At 50.4% G+C, this 8,746-nt stretch overlaps 2 protein-coding genes across 2 annotated transcripts in view; one reads left to right on the top strand and one right to left on the bottom strand.

Moving 5' to 3' along the window:
* Window positions 1-238: 238 nt before the first annotated feature.
* On the top strand, window positions 239-1,464 carry LOC310817337 (dual specificity phosphatase 29-like). Its single transcript, XM_083687877.1, has 3 exons — window positions 239-412; window positions 580-803; window positions 1,049-1,464. Exons 1-3 carry the CDS (start codon window positions 267-269, stop codon window positions 1,315-1,317), a joined length of 639 nt encoding a protein of 212 aa, XP_083544003.1. The 5' UTR covers window positions 239-266; the 3' UTR covers window positions 1,318-1,464.
* A 131-nt stretch (window positions 1,465-1,595) lies between these two features.
* kat6b (K(lysine) acetyltransferase 6B) overlaps window positions 1,596-8,746 on the bottom strand; it is a 22,591-nt gene continuing 15,440 nt past the window's right edge. The window contains exons 14-17 of the mRNA XM_083687878.1: window positions 8,432-8,591; window positions 7,564-7,845; window positions 6,299-6,593; window positions 1,596-6,013 (exon numbers count right to left, since the gene is read on the bottom strand). Of these exons, the coding sequence (XP_083544004.1) occupies window positions 2,964-6,013; window positions 6,299-6,593; window positions 7,564-7,845; window positions 8,432-8,591 (3,787 nt within the window). The 3' untranslated portion in view covers window positions 1,596-2,963. The remainder of the gene's footprint in view (window positions 6,014-6,298; window positions 6,594-7,563; window positions 7,846-8,431; window positions 8,592-8,746) is intronic.

Here is an 8,746-nt window from a genome sequence, read left to right as displayed (position 1 = left end):
AAGGACTGGTTTTGAATTGGTTGGTAAGTTGTTGACTGACTAGGATTCTAACACTGTTTAGTATCGTCATGGTAATGTTTTTAAAATAATTCTAATTCAAATTATCGCATTCACAAAAATCCACCACAGCTCTCTTGTAAGAATGTTTGTGTGGCACATTATGGAAATCCAACTGGTGTTTTAATTCCTCAAGGGAAAGGCGTCATGTGTGAAAGCAAGCTATTGTGAGAAACATGGCAGCTGGCAGCTCAAAGAGGAGTGAGAAGATGAGTGTTTACAAGGCAGAGGTGTCTGATCCTGAGGAGGAGTACGTCACACCTGGGGGATACGAGTTGGACAAAATCCTGAACCGTGGGAGTGTGGCTTACACCCCTTTCAATGAGGTCTGGCCCAATGTCTACATTGGAGACGAGTAAGTGTTTGAGGTCTACAGTAATATCCGTTCAGACAGTAGCAACCATATAGTTACCACCACTAAAGCTGTAGTTACCACCACTAAAGCTGTAGTTACCACCACTAAAACTGTAGTTACCACCACTAAAGCTGTAGTTACCATCACTGAACGCCTTACTTTGACAGGCAGACTGCGAAAAATAAACATCGTCTGAAGATGTTGGGTATAACCCACATCTTGAACGCAGCTGAGGGGACATGGAACAGCGTGGACACAGGAGCGGACTACTACAGCGACATGGACGTTGTGTACCATGGAGTCGTGGCTGCAGATATCGCCACCTTTGACCTCAGCCAGTACTTCTTCTCCGCAGCCCAGTTCATTGATCAAACCCTCAGCAACCCGGAGAGTAAGAGACAACAAAGGCGTCGGTTAGGATTCAAATCCTAGCCTGACAGTTGGGACATTCTAAAAGAACATTCTGATGAATTCTGCAGTCACAGACGCCTCAGCTGGCTTCTAGTTTAAAATCGGGACAGCTGATAAATCCTATAAGAATATTTTAAACAGTGGTGAATACTGTAATAATGTACTGACTACTGATCATCAACATCATCTGTTTCAACTTGTTGTTCTCCTCCATGTTGTTGACAGACAAGCTGCTGGTTCACTGTGTGATGGGCCGGAGCCGGTCCTCCACCCTGTTCCTGGCCTACCTGATGATCTGCAAGAAGATGACGATTGTGGAGGCCATCGACCAGGTGAAGCAACGCAGACGGATCATACCCAACTGGGGCTTCATACAACAACTCCGGAAACTGGACACTTATCTGTTGGAGCAGCAGAAAGGCTTCGGCGATGGCGTCAAAGAGAGCGAGGAGGAGGAAGAGAAGAAGGACCATGACAAGGAGGACAGAACATGATGCACCCTGAGGGAAACGTATTTAATTTGGATCAGTTCCACCCATGTGTACAGAGAGATGATAGTCTAACAAGTTCGAAGGCTTCCTATTACTTAAAAAAATACCTGTCTGTAGAGTACAGTTCTTTGTACAGTATTCTCCAAATGTGCTAAAGAAAATACTGAACTTGAAAGGGGGATTAAAGGCTTTGCCTATGACTTTTGTAGTTGCACATTGTGAATAGCATCTAATTATTCTACATGTACTCAGAGTAAGTCGCAAGTCAAAAGGAGCAGAGGCATGGTCAATCATAATTTATTTTTATGCTAAAATGTACAGCATTTTTAAGTGACTGACAAAAAGAGAGAAGTCATAAATACAAGACTGTCATTCTGATTTTTGTGCACATAGCCAGGTTCCCCCCCCCCTTGTTCCTACCATCCACTCTGTACAGGTACAAAGGTTACAAAAGAGCAATATAAACAAAAAACACAATTACAAGTTGCTTTTTACATGCAATCTGTTAGCTTAGTTTGGTCTATTCACAGGCTTCTACTCTTCTACGCTTTTGTAAAATATAAATCCAACATTTTATAAAGATAGAAAACAAATCTACAGATGGAATGAAAATGTAACTTTTTAAAGGCATTATGTAAAATATTGACTTTGGACTAAATTTATATTTCTTTATTATTAATCATCATCATCGTTATAATCATTTAGTTTTTAAATTCTGCCACATTTCTGGACATTGGAACTCTTTGAAATGTTTTAGAATCGTCAGGGTACAAACACTGAGATATGCTTTGTTATTTTGACAGAAATCAGGCTGCATTATAAAACAGAAAGCTGCCTCAAGGAAATTTGTTACAAAAGACTTCAGAATTATACATACATAGCAATAAAACCTCTCGAACGGAACTGAAAACAGGACTAAGTTTACACTTTTTTTTTTTTACATTATTAGAATTAACAAAATATAATTTCATCTTTCTCCCCTGCATAGGGGATACCTAATAAAGGCCAGTTATCTTTAAAATGGCTCTTAAGCACAACACTTGTACAGTTCTACTCAATGCACTGTTCACTAACAGAGACTGAAGCATGCTAATGGTCACTTTACAAAATAAGTACAATAATTTAAATATACAAAGGCATGAGTATAGTACAAACTAATTGTCAGCACTGTTAGACAGGTAGACTGAACAGGTTCGAGTATAGTATCCACTTAATCCATTTTTGTAGCAGGCACATTAAATGGCTTCATTTGAGGCTGCTACACAACTGCAATCCCGGTGGTGAAATCTCTCTCTCCCCCCGCCAAACTCAAAACCCACCTGCTCCTCTAAAAGAGACATCAGGGAGACTAAACACTTATTAAATACATTTTCATCTTTATGATGTAAGGCTTCCCATCTGTAGGAACAAAAATACTTTTACATAATAGCTTAAAAAGTTTGCTTATTGATGAAACTTTTTGCATTCTTTCCAAGTGCTGGTTTTTAAGTAACTATAAAACAAAAACAAAAAAAAAGAAAAAAAAAAAAGGACAAAACAAAAATGTCAACGGAAAAAAGGCCAAATTTTGTGCATTCTGGGAATAATAAAAATGCACGTGGAGAAGAAACGACATCCTGTCCAATTGAGAGTCCATCGGTTACCGTTAGTTACCGCCTAATGAAGGGCCCTTTGAGGGACTGCTTGGACATGCCTGCGGTGTTCATGTAACCATGGTGACCGGCCGGAGTGTACATCATGTTGCCGTGCGGCGGCGCCTGCATGGACTGCTGCGGGTACGGCTGCGTGCCCATCATCTGCATAGAGTACTGGGGCGACTGGTTCATGTAGGCCGCGGCCGCCGCCGCGTGGTTGCCGTGGTAGCCGCTGTTCATCATGGGCTGCGTCATGCGGTAGCCGTTCATGGCGTTGAGCGAGGGCATGTTCATGGAGTTGACGTGCTGCGTGTAGGCGGGCGCCGGCATGATGTTGACTGCGCCCATGTTCATGCGCGGCATGGCCGCCAGGGTGCGGGACGGCGCCTGCATGGCGACCGCCTGCGGGGCGCGGCTGTAGATCTGCTGCTGGTGGTGGTGGGAGAGGGGGGCGGCAGACTTGGAGCGCATGGCGAGGTGGCTGTGGCCGTGGCTGTGGCCGTGGCTGTGGCTCTTGGGGGCCATCTGGGTCTGTATCCTCTGGGAGGGCGGGATGCCCATGTTGCGCTGCAGCATCATGGGCGAGGAGCTGAGGTTGGGAGGGGGGGTCATGGTGGCCTGCACCTGGGAGGTGGGGACCCCGTGCGGGGAGGGCTGGGTCAGGGAGACCAGGCCTGAGTGCTGCGATGACAGGGAGGCACTGTTTGCATAGGATGTGATGGGATGAGAGGCCGAATGGTTGAAAGGCAGCGAGTGAGGGTGGTCCATGAGCGTGTTGGTCAGCTGCTGCAGTTTGGCCAGGCTGAACGTGGCCGAGGGCTGGGCATAATGGCCGCCGGCGTACTCGCCCTGGTTCATCCTCTCGTAGATGGTCAGGTTCGGGTTGGCGGATTCGGGGATGTCGGTCAGCTGCATGGGGGTGGCGAAGTTGGTGGGCATCCCGCACTGGGTCATTGTCTGTTGCTGCCCGTGGGCATGTCCGTGCTGAGCGGCATGTTGATTGTGGAGGCTGTGTTGAGTGTGTTGATTGTGCTGGAGGTGATGGTGTTGATTGTGGAGGCTGTGCTGGCTATGGGGGTTGAGCTGCTGACTGTGCTGGCTGAGCTGATTGTGGGTGATGGCGTGTTGATTGTGCTGGCTGTGTTGATTGTGTGGCGCCAGCCTGCTGTGGGGATTGTGTTGACTATGCTGGCTGTGTTGACTGTGAGTGTGACTGTGCTGGCTGTGGCTGTGGGCTGTGTGGCTGTGCTGACTCCTCTGGCTGTGTTGGGTATGCTGACTGTGCTGGCTATTGCTGGGCGGCCTCTCCACCACGACACAGCCCGGGGGGGACTTGACGTTGACGTTGCAGTGCTGCGGGGAGCTCAGGCTGTTCTGCTGGATCATGCCGCAGCTGCCAGGGTTGACGCCGGCCATTTGCTGGCTGACGGCACAGCTGCTCTGGGCCAGGCCGCTGGGGGTGATGGCGCCGTAGGGGCAGCTGTTCTGAGGGGGGGCCCCCGACCCGCAGATGCTGCCCCCCAGCGTGGAGTCGTAGCTGCTGGGGTTCTCGTAGTTCTCCGTGGTGCTCTCGATGCTGCCCAGGTCGCTGAAGCCGCTGTCCACCACCTGCTGCGAATGGTCCGACACGGACGGCACGTCCATCATGGGGCTGGTCTCCATGTTGTGGTGCGAGGGGACGGAGATGCCGCCGCTGTGGTGGTCTGGGCTGATCTGGGTGTAGCCCCCGCTCTCCAGGAGGGACACGGCAGGGCTGCTGACGGAGCGGACCGACTGGCTGGGGTGGGAGTGGGCCGAGGAGGAGAGGGGGCTGCTGTGGTCCGACTGGGGGCAGTCGTCCAGGGGGCCCAGCTGGGCGGGGCTCTGGGCCACGGGGGCGTAGGTCTGCAGGCTCCGGCAGGCCTCCTGGGTCTCCACGCAGTCCTGGAACACGCTCTCTCGCTCGCGCTCCGTCTCCTGGGTGAGGGACTGCACGGCCTGCGCCGTCTCCGAGTCCACCTCGGGGCAGGCGGGGGGGTCCTCTCCTCTCAGTACTGGGCTCAGCGCCAGCCTCTGGGTCAGCGGAGGTGGGTGGTGACGGTCACTGGGATCGGGACTGCTCTCCTCCTCGGACTCTGAATCAGCAGGGTGGTCAGAGTCCACTGCTGCGACTGAAACTGCTGTTGATGTTGATGTTGTTGATGATGTTGATGTTGTTGCTGCTCCCTGGAGGTCTTGTTCCACCGTGCTGGCTGGGGGCTCCTCTCTACAGGGCTCTGCAGACTCCTCCTCTTCCTGCCGTAGTTCTGGGTCATTGTCGTCGTTGGGAACTAAAAAAGGCGGGGTGTACTCCGGGAGCTCTTTGGAAGGTTCCGGCTCCTCCTGCTGCTTATCCTTCACTGGCTCCACAGGCTCGATGTGACTGTCGTCTTCATCGTCGGCGTCCTGGTCCTCCATGCGCGCGTGCTCTTCCTCCTCTTCCTCGTCATCCTCGTTCTCCGCTGTTCCTTCGGTGCTGGGCTCCAGCTCTTTCGACGGGGAGTCCTCCTCGCGCTCGCTGTCCTGCGACGCCTCGTCCTCCGGCGGGTGTTCGGGCGCCTCCTGGCTGTCCTCGTGGCTAGCAGATCCCACAGGGGAGCAGACGGGAGACGCGACAGGAGAACACACAGGGGAACAAATCGGGGAACGCACCGGGGAACCCAGAGGAGAAGCCTCAGCAGAGCTCAGCTTGTGATGATGGGAACACTCCTCCGCAGGACTGTGGGGACCCGAGGGCAGCTTCTCCATCTCCGTATCCAGACTGGGCACGTCTCTGCTGGGCTCGCTGCCTTCCTCCGTGATGGTCGGGGCCTGGTCCTGGTCCAGGTCCAGGTCCAGGTCGGGCTCCTCCTTGGGTTCCTCGGCCTGGATATGGTGCTCTGCCTCCAGGGGGGTCTCCGGAGGCGTGTAGAGGTTCAGCTTGAAGCCCATCTTCCGCTCCTTCTTCAGCCTCCACTTCGGAGGGCCCCGCTTCACTCCTTTGGGCCAGCCCTTCTTGCGTTTCACAAGTCGAGGCCTGCCCGGTTTCTTTGCGAGCGCACCGGCTCCTGAAGCAGAGAGAGAAGAAAATCATCAGTGATGTGACATACCACATGGATGTGTTGCAATGATCACTTTCAAAATGTATTGTCATAGGAGGGAACTTACATATGCCATTTTTAGCTGACGCTTTTATCCAAAGCGACTTACATTGCAGTGAGTGCATACGTTTCAGTATATATGGTCCCAGCGGGAAACAAACCCACAACCTAAGCGTTGTTAGCGCCACGCTCCACCAACTGAGCCACAGAGGACCACCTATACTTGTGGTACAGTAAAAACACATGAATTACCTTCAATCCAGTGTTCACGATTGTCTCTCTCCTCATTCTTCTGAAGTCGTGGACGACCTCTGCGGCGCTTCACTGGGTGCCTCAGCTTCTCCTTCTCCTCCTCCTCATCCTCCTCTTCCTCCTCCATCTCGCCCACTCTGCAGGTGCGCTCCAGCTGAGGCATGGGTCTCTCGTCCTCAGAGTTCTCAAACGGCTCTCTCAGGACCACCGTCGTCTCTGAGATGGTCTCCGTCGTCACGCTGCTGCTGATCCTTCTCCTCTTGGGGCCGCGCTTCCGACTGAGCATAACAGGCCTCTGAAACACAGGCCACAGAATGACACGTTAGGCACAGATTGTATGTTATTCAGAACGTTCATGACCCACAGGCGGGAAAACAAAACAGTTACCAACCGACAACAACACACTGGTGACACACTCGTCGTGTCTCACTAATCTCTGTATTACAACATTATAAACAATGAGGATTGAGAGTTAAGGACTTGTTTGAATGTGTACGGGGAGACAGGGCCCCCTTGTAAACTCTTCCTGTACCGAAAGTAAAGCCACACTATGTGAGCCTCGGTGCTTGAACAGTTCCTACCCACAGATGCATGGTTTCACAAACCACAAATGAGACAGGCTGAGAGAGAGAAAAAAACAAAAAACAGTGAAGCCCAGACCGCAGGCTGTACTACATACTCTTGACTTTTCCACTGACTGGTTCTGCTGCCCGTGTAATGTTCTCTCCGTTGTAGCGCTTCAACTGAAGGACGAGAGGGGCCGATAACTGTGACAGATTCGCTAATGAACTGCAGCAATCATGAAGACTCTAGTTCGGGGAATTATTTCCTACCGCTGTGATGTGAAATGGGAGAGAGGATTGCTCGGTCACAATCACTTCACAGACAATGTGGTTGTAATCTCATCTCCGGCACAAGGGGGCAGTGCCATATTAGAGGAAACAGATGTGAAAACACCAAGGAGGGTATTAAATTAACCATGACCACTGACAATAGTACAAGGTTTAGCCTGCAGCACCAGTGAAAACAGAAGCTATTATCCACAGCTCCAGGCCCTCAAGGAAGCTTGAGATGATATGGAGAAGGCCGTATGGGCCAACAATGAACAATAAAATGAGGATTTCCATTCATAAATCACCATTCAATCATATAGATATTTCCTTAAGACCAATACTTAAACCATTCACACAGCTAAAACATCCGGGTTAACAGTACACCTGACCCTGCACTTCATCAACATTACAAAAAAACCCAGTTTCAATCACCTTTTTCTTGGCTCCGAGCATGGCGTGGGCTTTCGTCAGGATGGGTGGCGAGCCATCTGAATCCTCATCTTCATCATCATCATCATCGTCGTCGCTACACTCCTCAGAGTCCTGCAGACAACTGCCCGCAGTATCGGGGCGACGCTCGTAGGTTCTGTAGGGGTTCTTACAGCGGACCTTCGTGGGAGGGTGCCTGCTGCCGTGAGTCATCATATAGACCTCCCTCTCCTCCTTCTTCTTCTTCTTCTCCCAACAACTGGCCTGCTCTTTCAGCCGTTCAGCCTGTCATTAAACAGAGAAGAAGAGTGAGACACATTATTACTGGGAGAACACACACACACACAGACACACACACACACACACAGACACACAGACACACACACACAGCTGAACCTCTTGATGAGTGTACCGCAGTAGTTAGAAAGGCTAATGGGAAATGTAGATTGGAAAATAAACATCAAGACAAATGAGTCACCACAGGTTGGGATGATAACGAGACAAGCCCCCTGATTGGGCGGTTGTCAGAAGGCGACGTTCCTGTCTAAGCAACCGCGGAGAGATCGCATTTCATGGAATATTTAGTTTCTATTAATTATGTAGCAAACTGATTTGGGGCAATTTTGCACAACATTAAATGCCTAGTGACAGCGAACATGCTTTGCCCATTAATGGCCTTGGTATGAACTCACAGGCTAATCAAACAATACCGCTGTGGGCTGTCATGTGACAAAGGAACACGCACGGCCTAATCCTGAGCCTTTGATGTGTGTTCAGCCGTCGCTCAGCCGTGTCACACACACACACACACACACACACACACTAGTCTGTCATCTTCTGAAGCATGGAGAGTACTGTAGACTAGACGTACATCCATCTCTGCCTCCCTCTCCTCTTCGGACAGGACTGCGTTGAGGGCCACCACCGGGGTCCAGTGCAGGGCGTCGGGGTCCACCTCGTTGAGCCTGGGGCTGGCTCTCAGCTTCTCCATGTGCCTCTGGATCAATCTGTCTCGTCTGATCACCACAAACCTAAACCATCGAATCAGAAAAAAAAAACATTAATTAATTGATATGACAATTCATACACAATTGAAATCAGTCAGAAAACATTTATATCATATTTATAAAATAAGGATGCATACAGTGCGCACACACACACACACACACACACACACACACACACC

This window comes from Argentina silus, assembly GCF_951799395.1.
Source record: "Argentina silus genome assembly, chromosome: 16".
Classification (NCBI taxonomy): Eukaryota; Metazoa; Chordata; class Actinopteri; order Argentiniformes; family Argentinidae; genus Argentina; species Argentina silus.
The sequence above is the reverse complement of the archived record's forward strand: the minus strand, read 5'-3'. Positions and strand labels throughout refer to the sequence as shown.

Excerpts from the sequence above, each read along its gene's own strand:
- LOC310817337 (XM_083687877.1), top strand. The coding sequence starts at position 267 with ATGAGTGTTTACAAGGCAGAGGTGTCTGATCCTGAGGAGGAGTACGTC. Across the intron at positions 413-579 it reads AATGTCTACATTGGAGACGA|GCAGACTGCGAAAAATAAAC; the intron begins GTAAGTGTTTGA and ends TTACTTTGACAG. Across the intron at positions 804-1,048 it reads AACCCTCAGCAACCCGGAGA|ACAAGCTGCTGGTTCACTGT; the intron begins GTAAGAGACAAC and ends TGTTGTTGACAG.